At 39.0% G+C, this 24,208-nt stretch overlaps 1 protein-coding gene across 5 annotated transcripts in view; it reads right to left on the bottom strand.

Annotated features, from left to right (window-relative positions):
* FNDC3A (fibronectin type III domain containing 3A) overlaps positions 1-24,208 on the bottom strand; it is a 124,908-nt gene that overhangs the window by 4,404 nt on the left and 96,296 nt on the right. For all 5 annotated transcript variants that reach the window (XM_076363880.1, XM_076363879.1, XM_076363878.1 and 2 more), the window contains 13 exons: positions 21,522-21,696; positions 20,793-20,879; positions 16,701-16,839; positions 14,869-14,937; positions 13,366-13,484; positions 10,651-10,756; positions 10,391-10,566; positions 9,180-9,293; positions 6,222-6,371; positions 5,854-6,137; positions 3,615-3,824; positions 2,071-2,237; positions 1,361-1,488 (listed from right to left, as the gene is read on the bottom strand). In XM_076363880.1, coding sequence (XP_076219995.1) covers positions 1,361-1,488; positions 2,071-2,237; positions 3,615-3,824; positions 5,854-6,137; positions 6,222-6,371; positions 9,180-9,293; positions 10,391-10,566; positions 10,651-10,756; positions 13,366-13,484; positions 14,869-14,937; positions 16,701-16,839; positions 20,793-20,879; positions 21,522-21,696 — 1,924 coding nt within the window. The remainder of the gene's footprint in view (positions 1-1,360; positions 1,489-2,070; positions 2,238-3,614; positions 3,825-5,853; positions 6,138-6,221; positions 6,372-9,179; positions 9,294-10,390; positions 10,567-10,650; positions 10,757-13,365; positions 13,485-14,868; positions 14,938-16,700; positions 16,840-20,792; positions 20,880-21,521; positions 21,697-24,208) is intronic.

Below are 24,208 nucleotides of genomic sequence, written 5' to 3'. Positions count from 1 at the left end.
ACAACATCAAAGCTTTTATAATACTGTTTACTGCCTTCAAACACCTCTTACTGCAAAGAGAATCCGTTGTTCTTTTTCTCTTAAGTCTCAATTCGGTACCATTGGGTCGATGTTTTCTTTTTGTCAGTTCTTCCCATTAGTGGACAATTTCCTCACCACTTGAGGTGTCAAGTTGTATTTAGTAAACATCAGTGTAACCCAGAGAGGCTGCAACTTACTGCAGAATTTATATTACTTAAATCTCTTTTCTCTATGACAATGTTTGTAGGAGACACTGCCTTATATTATCTAGTAACAAAAAGTTAGCATGGTGACTAAAAACGTACTGAACACAATATTTTTTAATCTAAATCTTGCTGGTCTTGTTCAGTATCTTTATCAATGATCTGGATGAGGGGATCGAGTGCTCCCTCAGTAAGTTTGCAGATGACACCAAGTTGGGCGGGAGCGTTGATCTGCTCGAGGGTAGGAAGGCTCTGCAGAGGGACCTGGACAGGCTAGATCGATGGGCCCAGGCCAACTCTATGAGGTTCAACAAGGCCAAGTGCCGGGCCCTGCACTTCGGCCACAACAACCCCATGCAGCGCTACAGGCTTGGGGAAGAGGGGCTGGAAAGCTGCCTGTCGGAAAAGGACCTGGGGGTGCTGGTTGACAGACGGCTGAACATGAGCCGGCAGTGTGCCCAGGCGGCCAAGAAGGCCAATGGCATCCTGGCCCGTGTCAGAAATAGTGTGGCCAGCAGGAGTAGGGAAGTGACCGTGCCCCTGTACTCGGCACTGGTGAGGCCGCACCTCGAATACTGTGTTCAGTTTTGGGCCCCTCACTACAAGAAAGACATTGAGGTGCTGGAGCGTGTCCAGAGAAGGGCAACGAAGCTGGTGAAGGGTCTGGAGAACAAGTCTTATGAGGAGCAGCTGAGAGAACTGGGGTTGTTTAGCCTGGAGAAAAGGAGGCTCAGGGGAAACCTCATCGCTCTCTACAACTACCTGGAAGGAGGTTGTAGCGAGGTGGGTGTCGGTCTCTTCTCCCAAGTAACAAGTGATAGGACGAGAGGAAATGGCCTCAAGTTGCGCCAGGGGAGGTTTAGATTGGACATGAGGAAAGATTTCTTTACTGAAAGAGTGGTTAAACATTGGAACAGGCTGCCCAGGGAAGTGGTGGAGTCCCCATCCCTGGAGGTATTTAAAAGACATGTAGATGCGGCACTTAGGGACATGGTTTAGTGGGCATGGTGGTGTTGGGTTGATGGTTGGACTCGATGATCTTAGAGGTCTTTTCTAACCTTAACGATTCTATGATTCTAAACTAGTTATCACAAATACTAACTGAAGAAAAATGCAATAACTTAAACACATCATACCTGTTTGAATTCTGAGTCTTTTCCCACCATGACCTGAAGACAGTAGATAACTGGATCACCCTTCATGGGCTGCAGAACCTCCCATGCGATTTCACAAGTGTGATCGTTTATTCTCTCTATCCTTGGTGCTGAAGGAAGAAAACACAAAAGTGACAGCTAGCTCTGCTTTTCCCATCACTTAACGTTATATTCTAATGACTCATAAAATTCTGTATTCTATCTGCTATTTTGTCTCAGAGAAACAAAAGATTCAGATTCAAATGTATTCTTCCTACAATGTTTTCTAGAACAACTAACAATTCACACAGGTCTCTACTGCTAGTTTAGGTAACATCCAAGAGAAAGCAAGTAAAATTTGGTGACTGCAAGTGTGTAGCGTATGCAAAAACACAAAAGCTGCTATGTTTAAAATTATTCTAAACATGCTAGGAAGAATTTTCACCTCAAATTACTGTAACAGCCTGGTTACTCTCTCCCAGTAAGCAAGGATTCTAAGTACAGATCTTCTTATGTCAAAGAATGCATAAACCCCAAGTATCTCATTTTTGGAGTGAATATTTTAGGCTTTAAGCAATTACATGAAAGAAGCATTCCCTTACTATCCCTACCTGCACTTGGAAAAGGGCTTAGCATTCTAAATACCCCAAATACAATACCAAAAACAACTTGCCATCCCCCCCACCCCCAAATGAAAAAAGAAGCACCTTTACCTTTCAAGGCAGCTGGAACAGATTTGGGAGTAGTGAAAACATATTCTTGAGAAAGGGGACCTTCACCAGCTTCATTACATGCCTGAATACAAAATTTGTATGATGTTGACTCACTGAGTCTTTGTACTTTGTATGTATGACATGGTCCTCTGTATAAGGACACAAACCTGAAAATGGAAACAGTAGCTTATTTTAAACATAGAAAAGGACTTCCAAAGTAGCTACGGTATTGTCTTGAAATCTATTCCGATAATTTCCCAGAATCTAATGAGGAGCCCAGAAATATTTATTTCAGAGTTAAACAGTGTTCTGGCATTACTATAAAACAATAAGCTCATTTTCCAGTGCCAAGTTTTTATTTCTCGTGTCCTTGAAATAAAAATCTCTCTTACACAAAGAGTACTACAGATTGTCTCTTGGCAAAAATGATCGTAAGCATTTTCAGAAACCCTTCTGCACTTGAAACAATGGGAAAGGATGGCAGTTCTCGCTCTCTATGAGCTGCGTACACTGCTTTTTTTTTGGCCATCTACTCCCCCAACATCTTTAGCTTTTCAAAATTAGGTAACTAGATTTTAGCTTTTTGCTCCTTTGCAACTCTCCCTTACTACACCTAAGAAAGGGTCATGGATCCAACTGCTCTTGTACATCATTGTCAGACTGATGAAGCTCACTCAGATCTGCACAGGAGGCCAGAGTCACGCTTGTAGTACACACCAAGTCCCATTCTGAGAGCTTTGTAGACTCTCCTTCATGTTATAATTCTTACATAGACTGATCTTGGCAGTTTTCATTTGATTTGCAATTTTGGTATCCCCAGAACACAGCACAAGTTTATCTCTCTCTGCAGGGGTTATCATCTACTTTGACTTTTTCTTTTCTTTTAAATTTAAAACAGGTGGTACCTGCACGTGACCTAGTCTTTGGTAATGGCAATGAATTTCTTTCCAGTTGAGTCTGGTTTCTTTTCCTCCTTACAGCAGAGCAATTGCACCTAGCAGATCTATTTTGTCTCACTGTGAAGCTAAAGCTACTCAGAGATTCAGACATGGTATGAGGTGTAGCAGTACTGTTCATGTTACCATTTAGGCAATGGTACTTGCTGTACCATCTCAGCTTACATTCCGATTTAACATGAGAGAAGGGATCCCTTAAAATAATCATTTGTACTATATGAGTTTATTTTCCACTAAAAATAATTGCCTATAAAGACAACAGAGAGTAAAGAATTCATCCCTTCCAATATCAAGTATATAAAATCCACAAGACTGATGAAACTTGGTACTTTGACAAAATCCTTAACCAAATGTGAGAGAGAGAAAAGCGTGCTGTTTCATATTGAACTGTAAATAAAAAACTATGAAGTTTTTAATCTTGTACTTCCCAGCATGGAACCCTAGAGCCCTTCTTGCCTTGCCAGATGAGACGACCCCCTGTGTCTGTTGTAAATTCAGCAAAGCATACGGAATTTTGCCCTTTGCTGCCATCTCCCAAGCATCAGACCTCAGCGATACAGGGCAGATTAAAGCGATGCCAAAACCAACCTTCTGTTCTTATCCTCCATTTGAAGGTGGTACTGAATGGAGTCAGTTAATGCTTTTGCAGTTCCCTCTCCCCACTTCAGCTTGAGAGTCTGAGAACTGTATGCAGCACACTCCAGGCGAGGTGGATCTGGGGGGAGAGGCTTTGTTTTCAGTTTTATGGTGTGGCTGAAAGGACCCGCTCCGAGGCTGTTTAGGGCTTGAATTCGTACTCTAGTATTTGAAAAAAGAGAGAATAAATTAACTTGAAATTAGACTCTAAAAAATAACTGGTCATTTCCACCATTCACATTCAAGAGAGAATAACGGTACCACATAGATGGTACTTTCTACAATGAAGACTTTTATCAGTATTATGCTTTGATAGACTGTCATGAATATGCAGGAGTGTCACTGTCCTTGCCACATTTTATGGACCTGGATTGATTCAAAATAAAAATATGTTCGCATATTTGCATCATTCACATTAGTGAAAAGATGCAAAAGCTCTATCAGCTACTTCAAGAGTGGTCCATCTTCCTGACCCCACAGGCCTTGTACCAAAGTTTTTGATAGCCACACTGGAGAGATGAGGGAAGGTAAAAAACCCCACCCCCAAAAGAGGTGAATCTGTATCTTTGGCTATTATATCAGGTGAGTTCAAGGATGTAGTTTCCTGACTACAGGAAAGTTTTATGGGCTTTTTGGAACAGATCCAATTCATGTGAAAATAAAGTGATGGTGCCCAGCCATCTCTCTTGCTGTTTTCACAGGTAAAACATCTCTGGGTGCCTGCAAACACAAGCCATCTTAGATCTGCTTGGAAAGGGAGAGGGGGGAAACTAGAAGTCGTCAAAGGACACATGGCTGAGGCGTTTGTAGAACTCGAAATTCAGGGATTTTTTTTTTTTTTTTTTTGGATACTCCATAGAAAACAATGCTGGCATTAGGTTTACAAGTAAGAATTAAAAGGAGTAGCCAAGAAATTTATTTCTAAAAGGGAAAAAGCAGAAAACAGAGAAATCTGAGGCTCTTTACATATCTCACAGGTAGCCATAGAGAGCAGTGTGTCTAATCTCATTTTGTAGACTAACATTTGCTTGTCTAAAATAGTATCTAGCTAACTGGAAAAAAAGTAATCACAATAATAATAATAAAATTCTGAAACAATCAACCACAGAATTTCAAAATACTGAAACACAGATGTGTGTGCAGGCTTATGAGTAAGTATTTCTCCTTCACTAGAGTAATATTTAACATAATGTTAATGTTAGCACAGAACTAAGGTTAATATATGCAACTTTTTATTTGCACAAAGAGTTGACAGTGCTTTTGCACTTTTGTGAGTAGAAGTACACTAGTATCTCTGCAATAGGAGCTTCTCTTTCTTTCGTTTGTTGACACAGAGAGCAATGGCTCTTCAAATTGCCAGCATTATTGTTAAATACTTACAGGCACACAGAAACACTGTAGTCTTACATACAGCATTAAAAAAGTAAAAACAAATCTTTAAGGATTCAGAAAACTGCATATCCAGATGATATCCTAACTATACTGAAATCAGCGTGGGCTTAAATTCTGACTTCAGTGGGGCTGATGTTCTCCTTTACGTTTTAACACTGAGGACATGATTTTGTAACAGGAATGTAGAGTGCCTTCAGGCAGAATTATTGATTTTTACATTTACATTTTTCAGTAACCCTTAGGCCAAACGTAAGGGATGATTTTAGCAACTAAAATTCTTCAAAAGAGATTTAAAATTGATTGATAGATTTTCAAACCAATATTATTCATGCTGACTGCCACCCAAATACTTGCTATTTCTGCAGAAAAGGCATTGCAAGTTGTGATGAGCTGTCATTAGATCAGACAATCCAGTCAAACACTGGACATGGTCCTTCCTTGGATGGATTTTATATTGTCAAACAGATTAGAGGCCATCTATCCATGAAGCAACCAGTCCAAAAAACAGTTACGAATCTGAATCTGTAATCTGAATTCAGTTAAACTGACACATTAACCAGACAACACAACAATACCACAATAAACAAACTAACATAAATTGTTCTTGAAAGAAAATAAAAACAGCACAACTCATCTATTTATGATGATCATAATTACAAAGCTTCCTTTTGCTCAATGGCTATGTACTAATGCTTCTGAGAGTAATGCAGAGAATAAAAAAATACAAGGAAACAAACAAATAAAGAATCTGCTTTTGTGCAAGAAACAGTAGGCTGTCAAGTAGCTGTGCATGGCATACCTGTAGGTAGTATCTGGCTGTAAGCCATCTATAAAATAGGTCAGAACCTTCCCAACAGTTACTGGCTGCTTATCTCCAAAGTCTATGCTGTAGCCAAGGATTTCAGATCCATGGTCACAAGGTTTTTCCCAGCTTATAGCAAGGCATGTGGAGGGGGAATAATGTGGACTTTCAACTTCATCTTCACTTAGTCCTCGAAGACAAGTCACAACTGCAGGTACAGAGGCTGGAGTCATACATGCCACTACTTCACTGAAAGGGCCTGCACCTGCAACATTCACTGCCTGCAAATGCAAAGTAGACCATGTTTTTACGCCAGGGTCAATTCCCGTTTCCAGATTTCACTAACAATAGTTTTACATCTTTACCTGAACCCTGCAATAGTATATAGTTGCAGGCAAAAGCCCTTTCATTTCGCAGTTGAGCCCAGGCCCACAATAGGAGATCTGCATGCATCCTTCCACACCACCCCACTCCAGTCGATACTCCGTGACATCAGCTCCGTTACTCACTGGAACCTTTAAAATGGATATAAATATTTAGAAGTTAAATTCACTGACTGAAAAAAAAAAAATCAACCGCACTCACCACATCTGTATTTTTTTTCACAGGAATGTTACCCTCCCATTTCTTTGCTGATTTTTAATTTAGTACAATACAGATAAATCAGAATGCATTACTGGCCTTGGGTGACCTGTACTTTAAAACCACTATTTACTGTTGCAGAGACTACTCTATACAAAGTAATTGTGATTTCAGTTGCTTAAATACAGAGATCATTTAGCATACGGCATTTGGCTTAGGAGCCTGAACAGTCGATGGCAAGAGATGGTTTTCTTGAGAGGGTGATTTAGGGTACTAGGGTTTTCACTGACTGGATCTATAGTGCAGGGATGACAATATGCAAAAGCACACTGGTGCTAGCGTCTTCATCTTACAGACTAAAGGACTCCTCCCTTTGGAGCACATCATGGAGCTCATGCATGGAAACTAGGCCGTGAGCATAGTGCATAAAAGCAGAAAATCGTGCATTCTGTCTTTTCCCAAGATAAGAGTTGTGAACCGGCTGGGAGAGACACCTAAGCAACAACACAGACCTGGACTGAAATGCCTGCTTGAGTAGGCTGTTTTTCCTCATTACCTGCCCTAGGAATCCAAACTTAGCCTCTCAATTTTGGGAGTTGAATGGTTTTAATACTCCTTAGAAATAATAATTTGAAGTACAGTTAAAATCACACGTACCAGTGCCAGACTAAGATATGAGACTATGGAAAGATATCAGCAGTCAATGAAGTATAAAGAAAAAGCCAACCAAAAAGCCAAACCCCTCCCCCAAAGAAACAAAAAATTTCATAGATCATGAAGAAAACAAGAAAAATGCTGCTGCTGTTTTGGATTAAATATTCCAAGATCGCAATCACACCAAGGTGCAGACAATAATTGCGCCAAAGCATGTTTTTTTCTTAACCCTTGTCTTGAAAGAAAAGTATTTGCTACTTTCAGCATTAGCCTATGTGAAGTTAAGTGACTGATTACAAACAGCATTTCAAAGGGTAACATTTGATGCTCCTGTGCTGTGACTGATAAGGACTCCCTTTCCCTTCTCTCATTTACAATGAGATGTGTTTGGTGAGAGAACTAATGCAGCTGTGGATGGCTGTGCAACTGTCGGTGAAGATGGAGTCATTTCTCAATGTTACTGCTGTTGCTGCTGTAGATCTAATGGAGTTCACCTTAACAGAAGTAGGGGAATCCAAGCCAACAAGTGCAGGGATGACAACAAACTGGGGGGATGCATTTGATATGCTGAAGGGTATGGCTACCAGAGGAATTTCAACAAGCAGGATCTGATACAAACTTCAGGAAGTTCAACTAAGACAAAAGCAAGCACAAAGTCCTGGACCTGGCATAGAACAGTACAGGCTGAAGCAACTTTACCAAAAAAGAACCTGTGTGTCTTGATGAGAAAGTTGAATGTGAGTCAGCGTGTGTCTGATGAAGGCAAACTACATACTGGCTGTATTAGCAAAAGAGCAGCAAGAAGGCTAAAAGGAGTAATGATTCCCCTCTACTCAGCACCAGTGAGGCTGCATCTCCAGTACTGTGTCCCGTCTTGGGCTCCCCAATACAAGATGGACATTGACATAATGGAGTAAGTCCAGTGAAGGGCCACGAAGAGGGAGTGCAACATACAACAAAAAGGTAAGGCTTATTTGATATTAAGATGACAAGGCTAAGGGGAGATCTTACTGCTGCCTTAAATTACTTACTAGGAGGGTACAAAGAAGATGATGTCAAATTCTTCTTGGAGGTGGCACAGTGGCAAGACAAGAGGCAAGAGTCATGCCTTGCACTACAGGATATTTTGACCAGACATAAAGGAAAAATATTCTACAGCATGAGAGAGTTTGCCCAGAGACAGCTTTACCAGGCTGCAGAATCTTCATCCCTGGAGATAAGTAAAACTTGACTGGACAAGGCCCTGAGAAACCTGACCTAAATTTGAAGTTAGCTCTGCTTTGAACAGAGGGCTGAACTAAATGACATCTAGAGGTCCACTCGTACCTTAATTACTCCATTATTCTATAAAGCAGACATCTAACATTGGTCAAATTAATCCTACCTGAACATTGTAAGAGATTTCTTCAAAAGGCTTTGCATTGTAGACATTTAAGGAGAGCTCCTCTGACACACCCAGTAGGAAGCACGAACTCTACCTTCCAGGTAAGAGTTTAATCTTTTTTTTTCTGTACGGTTCTGTAACTCAGATACTTCACTCCATCTCAAGCTGCTGAAAAGCTGTGTTTAAACAGTGTTCCCAGACAGAATCTTCCTTTTTACAAGCTTAATTTTTACCTATTGCATTTTTTTTAAATCAGATAGCTAAATACTATGGGTTTATAGGAAGTCTGTGAGGCTTTTGCTAATTATTACTGATGTAATTATGTAAAATTAAATCAGCTTATAAAAACAGCAAATGCACAATAATCTATTGTATTATGTGGATATATTCGCTCTGAGGAAAGATAACTACATTAAAGAAAAATTTTAAGAAGAGCCTGCATCACTCAGAAATGCAGTGCAGCAATTTTGGCAAAACTCTTAAACAAAAGAACAAAGTAAGATCTCAAGTACCTGCAGGCTGCCAACTTACAGCTGTCATATAATGGTATGATGAATGACTTTAAGGTTTTTCCTACCAAGTATTGGACAATCAGGTAAGTATGTTTAAAAATGTGATTAAAATACAGTGTTAAGCTTTTAAAGTTGAACTGAAAAATTTAGAAGACAATCATGTTAAGATAGGTGTAACATGGCATTCTTACCTCCCACGACACCTGAGCACATGCAGCAGATCTGCATGCCACTTGAGGGGGCCTGCACTGATCTGGTGGTCCAGGTGCTGTAGTTATTTCACATTTTTCCGAGTAAGGTCCAAACTATTAAAAAGGGAATTGATACAACTGAATTGTAAAAATAAAATTACTACTTTTTAAGTAACAGTTTACCATAGCAGGGACATATAATAGCAGCCTGAAACTTTGTATTACTTGCCTATAAAATAAATCTCTGTGGACTGTGGATTCAGGATTTATTTCAGTATCTAACTATTCTCCAGAATAGCTGCAAGACTCTTCTCTATAGCAAATGCAATCAGAATAAATTTGACACTTCAAACTCTCTGGCAGAACAGGAAAGTGCTATCCAAATCCTTATTTTGAAGTTACATGATGGCTGCACTGTAATATAACACAATTTGTAACTGCTTATTTGTATCTATCGAAAAGAAATAAAGGATTCAAAAAATGCTTGAGCTATAAACCTCTCCTTGTGGGGTGTGGATAAAAAGTTAGGTCAGTGCTTTAAAGCCTTAAGCTGCAGACCTCTCCACAAACAGTATCAGCTGGTCCTGATACGTTTTTATGAAGAGAACGTTATTGAACAAATGCAAGCAACCCTGCCTCTCTGTCTTTAAATCAGGACTTTGGATACATAATTAAATAAAGCTTGTTCTACAGCAACGATTGATTTAAACATATTTAATACTCCAAATAGAGAAAATATTCTTGTATCCGATAGAACATGTACTCAGAAGTTAAACTAAATATAAAAAAAAAAAAAGAGTCGGGAAACACTAATTATTATGTTCCAGAACACTAAACAGCTGTAAAAATAAAGGTCAATCAATTCACAAAGCTGTATACAGAAAATAATTTACTACCTTACTTCACATGAGAATACTGAAGTTGCAACAATGCTTTGATAAAGTACTTAGCATTTCCTAACCATCTCCCAATGCTATTATTCAGATATAGGACATAATTAGCTATTTTCTCTTCCCTTCATCTAAAACCCCCTTTATTATAAACTGATGTTTAACTGTCTGTTCCCACACAACAATAAGCTATGTGAATCAAATGGCTCTATATTAGGAAATCCTCATTTTAAAATTACTGTTAAATGCTTCTTTTAAGAGAAGATCCTTAATAGTGATTGCAGTCTCTGGAACTAATTTCATTGCAGACTGCCTCCTTACCCCAGCCTTGTTAGCTGCTCGCAGTCTGAAGCTGTACATCCTCCCCGGAAGAAGGCTGCCTACTGTGCATTCAACATCAGAGCCTTGGTAAACCTCTCTGTGTTCATCGGTTTCTGACTGAAACATTTCCAGACCATAACAGGTAATGGGTGAACCACCATCTACCTGGGGCGGTCCTAAAAATAAAGAAAAGCTTATTTAATTTTAACACATTACACATTTGGATCCCTTACACTCACTAATAGTTGTAATAGAATTACCCCAGCGCAGCTGAATTTCTCTTGCTCTTGGTCTACCCTGTAGCCTTGGAGGCTGGCATGGACCAGGAACCACTGCTGGTGTCTGAACCAGTAAAGAATCAGATGCCTACAAAGGAAAGATAGATTAATGAAGTCATTTAGGCCAAAACAAGCACTATCAATTATGCCACAAGTAAAGGCAAATACTTGAGTCAGAAACAGGATCTTCCATTTTTTGAACTGCATCTTCAAATACATGAAGATGCTTAAGTGATCTGGTATGCGTTTCTCATAATACCTACATAAACCATGCTACAGTAATCACACAACATGCAAAATTAACTTTTGCTTTTGTGTTTTGGTACACATGCAAGGGGTAGAATTAAAAACAGCAGTTAATTATCAGTACAAACCTAGTATAGATGCTTGAAATACGACTTGTTCAATGTAAATCCATTCTCTTTTCCATCAAACTGCAGTTCAATGACTTCTAAAACCCTACTCTAAGGATTTGTCTTGGTTTTGGCTGGGATAGAGTTAATTTTCTTCCTAGTAGCTGGTACAGGGCTGTGTTTTGGATTTAGGAGGAGAATAATGTTGATAACACACTGATGTTTTAGTTGTTGCTAAGCAGTGCTTACACTAGTCAAGGACTTTTCAGCTTCCCGTGCTCTACCGACTGAGAAGGCTGGAGGTGCACAAGAAGCTGGGAGGGGGCACAGCCAGGACAGCTGACCCAAACTGGCCAAAGGGGTATTCCATACCATGTGACGTCATGCTCAGTATATAAACTGGGGGAAAGCTGGCCGGGGGGGCCGCTGCTTGGGGACTGGCTGGGCATCGGTCGGTGGGTATGGAGCAATTGCACCGTGCATCACGTGCTTTGTATATTCTTTTATTATTATTGTTATTATTATTATTACTATTTTATTTTATTTCAATTATTAAACTGTTCTTTATCTCAACCCACGAGTTTTCTCACTTTTACTCTTCCGATTCTCTCCCCCACCCCACCAGGTCAGGGGAGAATGAGCGAGCGGCTGTGTGGTGCTCGGTTGCTGGCTGAGGTTAAACCATGACAGGGTTGTATACTTTCTGTGCAAGAACCTCTCAGGAAGCAAAAGTGGGCAGAAATGTCAATCAGAAGAGATTAAAAAAAAAAAAAAAAAAAGATTTCAACTTTTTCATTGCTTAGTAATACTTAATGTGCAACAAACTTCCACCTCTGATTTGAAGTGCATGCAAAAATACATAGCATAACAACATGCAGCAGATGGCATTGACTATTCTGGATGCAGACAGAAATGAGTCAGAGACAATGTGGGGTTATTAGCTTCAGTGTGATACAGAACAAATACGAAGTTGGTAAGTCTTTTAGTTTACAAAAGAGATGCATCTTAGAGTCTCATTTCACAACTGCTTTCTACATGTGTTCCAGAAGGAGTGGATTGGAAGCTCTGCTGCTTTTCAGTTTCTTTGAAATGTATTGTTGCACTGAACAACTGATGCTACTTAAAAAGCAGAATGTTTCTCAGGAGGTATATGTCCATGACAAGCTACAGAAAAGTTTAATTACATCTTTCTTTACTATTCTTCTGTTGATTTCTGACACCTTCAGAAAGTATCAGGAATTTCTGAATTTCTCTCGGTACTCTTGGTACCAATTTTCTCTTTGGTACTCAAATAATATTTATTCTAAACTAATGAGGTTGGGCTGTGGGGAAGGAGGTTGGCAGAGCAAAGTCTCCAAAGACATACATGTGCTTGTGGTTAGGTGACTGGGAAGTATACTGCCTTCCCCCTTCCCCCTTCCCCTGTACAACAGCAAGCTGAGCTATGGCAAGAGGGAAAGCATTGCAGCTGAGTCAGCACTGAAGGAGTCCAGATTTATTCTTAAGGCAAGGTGGCTGTGGGCAAGGCTACCTTTGCAGGAGACTTCTATGTGGAGGAGGAACACATGAATTTCATATAGTAAAGGGAGGCTGGGGGAGAAATGGCAAACACCAAGAATGCAAGGTGCTAAGATTTTCAGATCAGCTTGACAGCGAAGCCCTGCTGGAAGTCTGTAGAGAGCCAGTGCTGGCTTTGTTACACTTGCTGCTGGGAAGAAGGGAGAAGAATACAGCATGACATTTTGGCACTGGAGGCGGAACTACACCACAGAACTGACAGTGCAAGTGTGTGTGTATGTAATGTGTATATATGAGGGAGCATAGTACGGCACACCAAATTGTTTGGGAATACTGAAAAGTAGGGCAACGTAAACATTTTGATTGTGGCTGAGAGAGCATGGGAAAAGACCATGGAACACAACCCTGTAAAGCCTGAGGAAACACTCTGTCCTCCCCTGCCTGCTGGGCTGACTTGGCTGCTCAGACAGGGTACTCACTCCACTGACCACATGGAAAACATTAAATTTACACTGCTGTCAGGGGTTAGGCCTTAAGAAATTACATTCTGTCAATGTATCACACAGGAAAAGACATAGTATCTCTTTCTGTAAATAAGAAAAAGCACTTTAAACAAAAATATAGTATCAGAAAAGAATATTCACATTTATTTCTTTAAGAAATGGGCAGAAACTTGAAACACTGCATCAATACTAGAACTTTTTTGAGGTACTAATTATGGCTATTTTGTTAGGCACTTCTGTACAATATTTGCTTATTAACTACTGGACCAGATTTTCTTAAAGAGAGAGAAATTTTATTTAATAAAAATATTAGCTCATATTACCGTGCTTTGTCCTCCTTCCCCAATGCAATACACACGTAAGCGATAGGAACAGCCAGGATTTAGTCGGTCACACACATGTTCCCTAGCAGCTCCGCTGTATATTGTGTCCCATTTGTTTCCTGAAAGGTTAGGAATAAGTGTGCAATGAACCAAGGTGTAATTTGCCACACTTCAGTAGCAGCCACAGCAGGTATCCTAGCTTCACTAAATAAGCGTGTGCCTGATGTTCACAAAAAAAAATTAAGGCTTGCTTTGAGTTTCCTGGAAAAAGATCCAATAATTTCATAAATATAGTTTCCTAGGTAAATTTGTGTAGATCTGCTGAAGTGAAATATCTTCCTTATTTGCTATGCACATTAACTAGGAGAGAATTTACTTTTAATGAAGTAGTTATTACTGGGCCAGCAAGCACACTCAAACATCATAACCAAATAAATAGGACAGATACAAAAGCAAAATTTTCCATGGAAAAGAAACTTTAAATTATAACATTCATTTTGAAGACTGTAACTACAGTTTACAATTGATAAAGCTTGTTCCTGTATTCCTGAACAGCCCGGCACCATCTGAAATACTGATTTTGTTCTTTGCTGTTCAGCCAGATTCTTAAATCAGAAATTCTTTAGCATTCTCTCTCTCTTTTTAAGAGATTAAGCAGGGAACCTGGGGACTTTTAATTACATCTCCAAAAACTCATCACATCACAGAATTTAGAGGACTGAGAATGAAATGTAATGCACAGCTCACTAAATCTGCATGAAAGGCTCAGGTAAATCATTCCAAAAGTGACTTAATGTGGACACGTGATGGAGTAAGGGAAGAAGTAGACTAAGTATCAAAAGAATCACAGCTGAGACCCCTGACTTTACACTGTCCCATTACAATTTGGGGACAGTGCGCTGTCTTAATCTGACACAGCACTGGAGAAGTACAAACTTTCATTCTCAGTATGACTGTGTTTCTGAGTTTAATAAGGTCACTTAAGAGGTCTAGATTTTTAAATAATTTAGCTGGATAGCTTTATGTCCAGTTTAGAAATACTGTTAATTTCCCTTCTGTATGAAAGGACAGAAAAGCAAATAGCAGAAACAGTTATCCCAACCGCATCACTGTTCTCCTTCAATAGTGATCAATAGAGCACTAGTTTTTCTTTTATCTGTCACACATCCAACAAAGCTACGTGGCCCTGTCTTCTTGCTCTAAAATGTCTGAAATGTGTCATTTTATTTCCAAAACAGAATACACCTAATTAATAAGCTAAATACAGAGCAATCTCTTTTGACACAGAGTTTTGTGGCATCCTCTTTCTAAGCCAGAGAAAAAGAACCTCTTGTATACAAGCATCAAAATCCCTGATTTTTTAAGCACCAACATCCCTATTTTTTTAATGGCAGTCTCTTGCAATAACTTTCCCTATCATAATACACGTTTTACTCTTCCCACAGGCGCACGCACACAAAAAAAAAAGAACACAGCTGAATATCAACATATGCTCCTACTTACCATTTAAGCCTTCAGACATTTCCACAACATATGTATTTATTGCTGCTCCTCCATTGTCTTTTGGTGGATCTATAAAAACCAGCAATATTCCAACTAAGCGAGATAAATTAAATGGTTTTGTAGCTTTTGGGGAGAATTTACAAAAGGGAAAATTAACAGCTAACTGGAGACAGGTGCTTATTTAGACAGATAGCATCCTAGCTAGCCATAGCATCCTAGTTCAGGACAGCCGCAAATCACTCAAATTCTCCACTATGCAAAGCTGCCAGCTCACAACCCTACTGCGTATTCTACAGATGAAGAGCGACAAGTGAATCAGGCAACTGGGAGATGCCACAGCAAACATTTCAGTTAGTCTGAAGTGCTGTGGAAGGCTGCCTGATTATGGTTTCAGGGACATAGATCCTAATGGTCCTGTAATTTGGACTGCAGATAGGAAAAGATTATCATACTGATTTGCATGTAAGAATATTTCAGAATGATTTAAGGATAGGATTTCAAAAACCTAAATATTTTGGGAGAGAATAGAAGTCAGGAGTTCTACACTGAAAACTTAATCTCTTAAATTTTTAATACATCACTAGAAATTGAGTGCACTGTCCTCCCTGCTACAATATTCACGTACAAGATACGAACCTACAGAGCTATCTTTGACATATAATCCTACTCCTCTTTCTCAGAGCTGACTTAGAGAACAGCAGAATTAAAATAATGTGGAAAAACAACATTTTGGACAAATATAGACAGCATGATACTTCAACACAGAAGGGTACTGCTGCCACAACATTACATTATGTATGTGCTGGATGAAATGGTGTTGGCTCTCAGGCAAGGGTTACATATCATATCACACCTGCTAAATAAAATGAGATTTATTATATGGCACGTAGCACTTTTTTGGTTGGAAAGTAACAAATTACTCCAAATGAAAAATAAAATTATCACGTTAATTACCAAGTATTAAAAAAAAAAAAAAGAGTATTACTGCTCAAAATAATGACTATTAAAGTTTTTATATATAAATAGATATTTTAGATAGTTTTCAATTTACAAATTAGGTATTTCTATTAACTTCATACATTATATATGATCCATAAAAGATCAAGTATCAGGCCCTGATGTAGCAAAGCACTCTGGAAAGATGCAAGACTCGACTTGCTAAGTACTACTTATACTCCAAAAGTAACTTTCTTATTATTAATGCAAAAGAATTAAACACACTATTAAACAGAAGTAGGTAAGAAGTTTAATTACCTGCGACAATAAATAAAACCTTTAACTGTTTGATTTTCTGCTAAAGTACTGCATCACATAGTACTGTTTCACCTTCTCCTATTTCACAACATAAGGCTAAAAAAACCTGAGCCTAAGGAAAAGTTTCTCAAGATCCTTAGCGAATAAAAACATTTGTCTATCAAAACCAAACTCTTTGAAGAGATAGGTTGAACTTGGATCTTCTCTTTTGATAAAAATCCAGAGTTTTGTGGCATCTACTTTTTGTGCCAGAGAAACAGAACTTAGTACACAAATTAACACTACTCTTTTTTTAATTATTGTAGTCCCCTGCAATAACAGTCCCTATTACAATTTGTATATTATTCTTCCCACATCATTACACTATTATACTGCCACCCTAAGTATTTTGAATCAGTATTTTTCTTTTAGTTCCATGAAAATGAATCATAATGGCTCAGTTGACTGAAGTGTTACTGAAGTAAAACCTGGCCTTCTATATAGAAATATATATATAGAATATTTTTTTTATATATATATATATATTAAAAAAAATATACAGAGGACATACTCTAAACAGAGTGGGACAACAATCTTACCCCAGATTATTTTAAAACTCTGTGCATGAATTTTTCCTTTCACTGCGGGTTTTGAAGGTACTCCAGGCTTGTCTGGACAAGTAATGTATTCTACTGTCTCACTTGGACTGCTTTTCCCTTCTGAGTTATAGGCAATGACCTGCAAATATATAAAAAAAATATAAATTATAAGCAGAACAAACGCACCGGCTAGTGGTATGCTATTCACTGTTACTGGTAAAGTCAAATTAATTTACATGTATGCTTAGACAGATAGCTACATAATAAATTATCACAAGAACTAAAGCTATTATGTACCTTCATTTTACATTTTCATTAGTCCCATAGTTAGACAATCACTATACTGAAATTAAAAATTCCTGCAAATTGCCAGCAAAAAAAAAAATCCTTAAAAAACCCCACCTAATAACTGTGAAGCTGAAAAAAAAAATTGTTTCACAAATCAAATAACCTTCCATATTCCCAAATTTCAAATGTTGGTGCATAAAGTTAGGCTTCTACTGAGGACACTTAAGAGTCACCTGACTGTAAAAGGTAATCAGGACATGCAAATCTCAGTGACATTAATGGAATCTGTGGGTGCTCAATATAGCACAAGCTACTTTATTTCAAGTCAAGGATCTGAAAACTTGTTTTTTTAAAACCATCTAAGATAGTCAGAAATTAGATAGGTCTAAGAACACCTCTTTTTTATCGGAGTTGCACAATTTATTGATAAGGAAATATACGCATGAGAAAAAGCCTTTGTAACAGCATGGGAACAAAAGATGATGAAAAAGACATACTGCAAAGAGGCCACTTTTAAACTTCCACTGAAAGAACTTGGAAGCATTAAAATTTTAATTGCAATTCCCCTCCCACTGAGGTAAAAATATTTTCATGTAATTAAGTAAAGAGCAAAAAGTGATGCTTTACTAACTGCTAAAGAAACCTGAATAATAGGGATGAATTAAGGAGAGCTCTCATGCTACTATAGTACCTTCTTTTAAGGAAATACATTCAGACATAAAAAAGTGTTTATATGGGTAAGTTGTATTAACAACAGCAAAGGTGATATAAACTCTTCAGTCCCAGGGAAAATTATGGCAAAGGTTGTCACAAAAGTTATTTACAGGCACATGAAGGACAAGAAGGTAATTAGATTTATCAAGGGTAAATCATGTTTGACCAACCTGAGTGCCTTCTATGATGAAACAACTTGCTCAATAGATGAGGGGAGAGCTGTGGACATCATCTACCCTGATTTTAGTTTGACATGGTTTCCCACAACATCCATGTAGACAAGCTGGTAAGATATAGACAGAACAGATGGACCACAAGATGGGTGTGGAAAACCTGATAGAATGCCAGGCTCAAAGGGTGGTGGTTAATGGTTCAAAAGTAAATTAGCAGCTGCTCATGAGTGGGTTTCCTCAACAGTCAAGACAATGTCAGATACTATTCAATATCTTTAGAAGTGATCTGGATGACAGGAGTGAATGCACCCTCCCCAGGTTTGCATATGACACCAAACTAGGAGCACAGAGACATATGCTGGAAGGAAGAGCCACCATACAGACTTTGATAGGCTGGAAGATTGCATCAACAAGAACTGTATGAGCTTTGACAAAGATAAAATCTTGCACCTGGGATGGAATAATCCCAGCAGCAGTACAGTCTGGGGTCTGACTGTTCAAGAGTGACTTAGAACTTAGAACAGCCCAGGTTGGAAGGGACCTGAAAGATCATCTGGGCCAACCTTTCAGGGAAAAGGGAGCCTAGATGAGATTATCTAGCACCCTGTCCAGTCGTGTCTTGAAAGCATTCAGTGATGGGGACTCCACTATGTCCCTGGGGAGGTTGTTCCAGTGATTGATCGTTCTCACGGTGAAAAATTTCTTTCTTATACCAAGCTGAAATCTCTCCCAGTGCAACTTGCACCTATTGCCCCTTGTCCTCTCCATGTGGCTCCTTGTGAAGAGAGAGCCTCCCTCCTCTTTGTAGCTGTGCTTTAAGTACTAGGAAACTGTGATGAGGTCCCCCTGAGCCTTCTCTTCTCCAGGGAGAAAAGATCTAATTCCTTTAGTCTTTCCTTATAGGGCAGGTTCTCCAGCCCTTTGATCATCTTCGTGGCCCTCCTTTGGACCCTCTCCAGTCTGTCTGTGTCTTTTTTGAATTGTGGGGATCAGAACTGGACACAGTACTCCAGGTGCGGCCTGACAAGAACTGAATACAGTGGGATGACCACATCTCTTATCTCTGCTAGTAATGCCCTTGTGGATGCAGCCCAGGATCCAATTTGCCTTTGTTGCTGCAGTGTTGCACTGGTCATAGTCAGATTGTCCACCAGGACACCGAGGTCCCTTTCAGCAAGGCTGCTCCTAGCCCATACTAGGCTCCTTGGTTATTCCGACCCAGGTGCAGGACTTCGCACTTGTCTTTGTTAAACTTCATACTGTTCTTGCTAGCCCACTCTTCTAGCCTGTCCAGGTCTCTCTAAGATGGCTCTCCCTTCTGATGTGTTCATCTCACCACTCAGTTTGGTGTCACCAGCAAACTTGGTGAGGGTGCTTTCAATCCCATCGTCTAGATCATTTCTGAAGATGAACAGCATGGGGCCCCATATCGATCCCTAGGGGATCCTACTTCTGACAGGCTGCCAGCCTGAGTAAAAACCATTGATCACCACCCTCTGATTGTGGCCTGTTGGCCAGTTTTCTACTCATCTCGTAGACATATCTTGCCAGTTTGTCCAGGAGGAGGCTGTGGGAAACAGTGTTGAATGCTTTGCTGAAGTCCAGGTAAACAACATCCACTGCTCTCTCCAGGCCAACTGGAAGTGTTACTTTGATGTAGGAGGTGATCAGGCTAGTCAGGCATGATTTGCCTTTGGTGTCAGCTTTTCCCAATCACCTGCTTCATTTGGCTTGTAATAGTTTCTAGGACTCTTCCATTACTTTCCCAGGGACTGAAGTAAGACTAATGGGCCTGCGGTTCCCTGGGTCCTCTTTTGGGCCCTTCTTGTTGATGGGTGTGACATTTGCCCTCCTCCAGCCATCAGGGATATCCCCTGTTCTCCATCGCTTTTCAAATATTATAGATAGTGGCCTTGCAACAATGTCAGCCAGTTCTCTTAACATCCTGGAGTGGATTCTGTCTTGGCCCATAGATTGATGTGGATTGAGCCCCTGCAAGAGGCCACGGCCTAGCCCTTCCTCCACCACTGGTGGGTCGACACGTGCCTTGTCATAGCTACTTGATCCTGTGATCTGGGGTCCAGCTATGCCGGTAAAGACAGAGGCAAAGAAGGTATTAAGAACCTGTGCCTTATTGGCATTATTAGTAACTTGCTTCCCTGCCCTGTTTAGCAATGGGCCTATGTATGTCTTCCCTGTGCTTCTGCTTACTGCTCACGTATTTGAAGAACCCTTTCTTGTTGTTCTTGACATTTTTGGCCAATTTCAGTTCTAGCTGATCCTCAGCCTTCCCGACTGCACCTCTGCATGTCCTAGCAAGGTTCTCGTAGTCCTCGATGGCTATTTGGCCATGTTTCTAGAGCTGGTATGCTTCTTTTTTGCTTTTAACCACACCCAAAAGCTCACTGTTAAGCTAGACTTCACCCTGAGCTAACAAGTTCAGCCCTCAAGACCTATTAGAACAGGCTCAGCACTGTGGTAATATGAATGATTTACTAACTTGGGCTCAGTGCTATGCTAGCACTGACACATGTTCTTTTTTGATCAAGGTTGCTCCTTACCCCAACACCTTCAGACATGTTTAGAGTCTATCAAAGAACCCTACAGCTACACTAAGTAATATTACCCATGTATATGCAACACAGAAACCAAATAAAAAACCAAAACTGTTAAGAACATTGACTTATGACCTGGAATTTCAAGATACCTGCAACTGTGTTATGCCCTTGCAGAGGTTCTTATTCCTTCTGCAGAGGCAATTAATGAAGCAGGTGTTCAGCCGATAGTTTTAAGAGATTGAAATTGTAAGAAACTGGCATCAGATTTGGTTTTCCTTAAAAAAGGCCCTCCCCACTTCTGAGTCAATCTCAAGCTACTCTGGTGCAAAAAAACTCCCAAATATATGAAAAAATCTTACCCTAAATTTATATTTTGTACTACGCCTCAAATTCTTCACCGTGTAGGTAAGATCGTCACCATCATATTTTGGCTTGAAACCATATCCCTGCAGAATTAAGTAGGATTACTTGAAACATTGTATTTGCAGACCAGACCATGTAACATACATTCATACAAATAAATTAGTTTCAGACCTTAATTGTTAATGCTCCTCTGACAAAGTAATAAGTGCACCTTCATTGTGTAAACACCAGATTTTTTTTGGAGAGGGGGAAATTAATTAACCATTCTCCAATCAGAAGAGGAGAAAAGAACACTAAAGAAAAACATATACAGCGTCAATAGAAATTATACCTAACACTTTCAAAGGGTAGAACAGGACTCATTTTAAAACAAAGGTGGTTAGGCTGAAATGACATCTAGAGGGACCACACTTCATGATGTAATTACTTTGATCCAACTCTTATAAAGCTTAACTTTCACACACAAATTCACAAAGTTAAAAGTAATTTAAAAGTCTTTGCAGGATTGGGGCTTAATAACACTAATAATGATTACTGTCACAATAAAAAGCTGAAAACTGTGTGGCTTGGTCACAGCAATGAGAAGTCAATTAGCTTAATTTCAGAAAATACAGTTCCTTGTAGAATACTCTAGCAAAAATAATCATTGTTACACTTAATACAATAATGTATCAAACACACATTATAGTCTCTTTTCTTATTGAGAATAAGTATTCTAAACTTACTGAGTTCTCATCCTCCATCTCTAATATATATGAGATTCCTTCATCTGATGGTGTTCCTGAGGGTTTTGTCCACTGTAGGGATAACCAAGTAACTCCAGCATTAATCAGCAAAGGACTTGCTGGTGTGGTTGGGGCAGTGCCTGAGGTATGATACAGGACTTCTTCACTAAAACCACTGTTTAAAACAGACAGTATGTAAACTAACTAGACACAATAGTTAATATCTAGAAAAACATAATTCTTACTAAACACAGCTATGACAGTTTCTTGGACATGTGCACAACTGAAAATTGCAAGCTGGTACATGCAGACAACTTAACTTGCCCATGAGTCTGTCAGTAACTAAACATCTGAACAAGGTTAACATGTTCATAATTGAAAGATTCCTTTGTATGATATAATCACGTTTTGCTAACCAAAACAATTTGCTTTTTCATATTAAGTCATTATTCTAAAACAGTAGAGCTCTATATGCAATAATGTACTAATACCACAGTGTCCTTCCTATTCAAAATGAAAACATAAGACATAAAAGCATATATGAGAAGACCTCAAAAAAAATTTTGCTTCCCAGGCAGCAATTATGTGCTTCAAGTGTACTGTGAAGCACTAGTTTCTCTAATGATTCAGAAAATAATAGAATAATAGCCTCATTCAATGTTAAGTTACTTTAACACTTGCCAATATGAAAGTCTTATTGCAGAACAAATGAAGTAGCTTGTACACCAGTGAATCTCCTAACACAACTGTTAACCTTAACTGATGATGCTTAGATATGCCTTGAAGTGAAAATACAAATAAGTTACATAAAAAGACCTATTGTGAAACAGAGGGATGCAAAAGTCAGTAAACAGGTACTATGCTTGCAGAGATGGTCTAACATGTATCCAGCTAGACTAAAAAAACCCCACCTGTTCTCAGCTGGCATTTGCTGCTTCTACATCAGATCTGAAGAAACATTTACAGGCTTAAGAGCTAGTCTAGTTTTTTTAACCATATGAAACTAACATCAAAGATGTAATTTTAATCTAAAAGCTAGGCATTACCTAAGTGCACATCAGGAAGCCCTGAAAACAAAATTCTCCGTATGGTTTAAACAACAGTGCCAGTTAAATGCCTTCTGTGTCGGAACCTGACTTTTCTGAAAAATCTCAATACAAAGATACCCTCAACTTCACTTTCTCTCTTACCCAACCTACATTACAATACCGCACAAGTTGTAAATTTTGGTCTGCTCTAAAGTCTTTTTGGCATTAAAAAAAAATAAATAACAACAATTAAAAAAAAAAAATCTTACAGACCACACATTATCAAGACTGTCAATAGCACCCAAAGCAGACATACAGTCTGTGTGGACATGCAGACTGTGAAATAGATTGTGAAGCAAGAAGTGAAAAAGTGCAAAACAAGAGAAAACTTTTTAAATTTGGGGGGAAGAGTATTTTTTTCCTTGCAAGAAGTCACAAACAAGAAAATCTCTGAAATGATGATGATATGATACATACATTATATCTACTAAAATAGTTCCAGCATTATACAGGTAGGCTAGAGGAAGCATGAAGAGAGGCTAGACAAATACTATGCCTATCTCTATTCACAAGAAACTATTGAAGGAGTCGCCTTACAAGCAGATATAAGGTAAAAAACACCACACCTTAAAAAGATTTAATCTCTTTACTGGATTGAACCACTCCAAAATACACTGAAATCAACTAAAAGAGTTCAAGTGATAACCACATTTGAATGACTCTTAAACAATTCACTTAAAAGTACAATAATGCTATCTATCTTTTAAATAGATTTTATTTTTCCAGTTTTCTTTAGCCACTGTTTCATGTGTGGTTAGAATTAAATTTAAAAATATGAGTAGCTCAAAGATAAAATATCTGTTGTTGTTGGTAAAATCATTTAGACAAAATTCTGTCTCCAGATGCCTAAGCTTCTCAATATTCTTCATAAGGAATAATCAGGCACTCTACCGTACTAAATACTATTTCAAGAGACTTCTTAATTGAATAATACCATAAAGACAATAAAGTGCATCTTTACAAGGCTATGAAATATTGATTTAAAAATCTATTTGGCGTGATTAGTTTAAGAAGGGTACTTAACTGATCAGTGTCTTCTACCAGCTTACACTGCAGGAATCTGTAATATGTGCAGGTATTCCTAGAGGGTACATTTACACTCAGACTTAAAAGAGGAACAGGAAGAGAGCCCAAGCACTGGACCCTGCTTAACTGCCAGCTCACTCCCTGCCTTTACTTTTTTGAACAGTTCCAACTAAATTTCATCAAGACAAAGTCCAGGAGCAACTCAGAGAATAATTCATTCCAGAAACATCATCCAGAAGGCAGTAACATAATAAAGACTGTGTCGGAGCACACCAAAAGTCATTCTAGCCCACTACAGTATCCTCTGACAGTGGCCCAAAGCAGGTGCCAAAGGAAAGACATAGGAACAGGCACTATACGCAACGCATTCGCTGAGTACTCTCCAAAGCCTCCCAACACATGCCTCAGATCCGAGCCAGCTGTAGTTTTCACATACTTAATACTCTGCAGAAGATTTCTTCTGCCCAGCATGAATTACAACCCCAGGTCTGGCTCCCTATTCTTTACACTGTCCTTCAACACTGTCCAAGCAGGCATTATTCCCCTAAGCACCTCCTTGTGCCAACTGAAGGA

Source organism: Aptenodytes patagonicus, chromosome 1 (assembly GCF_965638725.1).
Source record: "Aptenodytes patagonicus chromosome 1, bAptPat1.pri.cur, whole genome shotgun sequence".
Classification (NCBI taxonomy): domain Eukaryota; kingdom Metazoa; phylum Chordata; class Aves; order Sphenisciformes; family Spheniscidae; genus Aptenodytes; species Aptenodytes patagonicus.
This window is presented reverse-complemented; position numbering and strand designations above follow the sequence as displayed.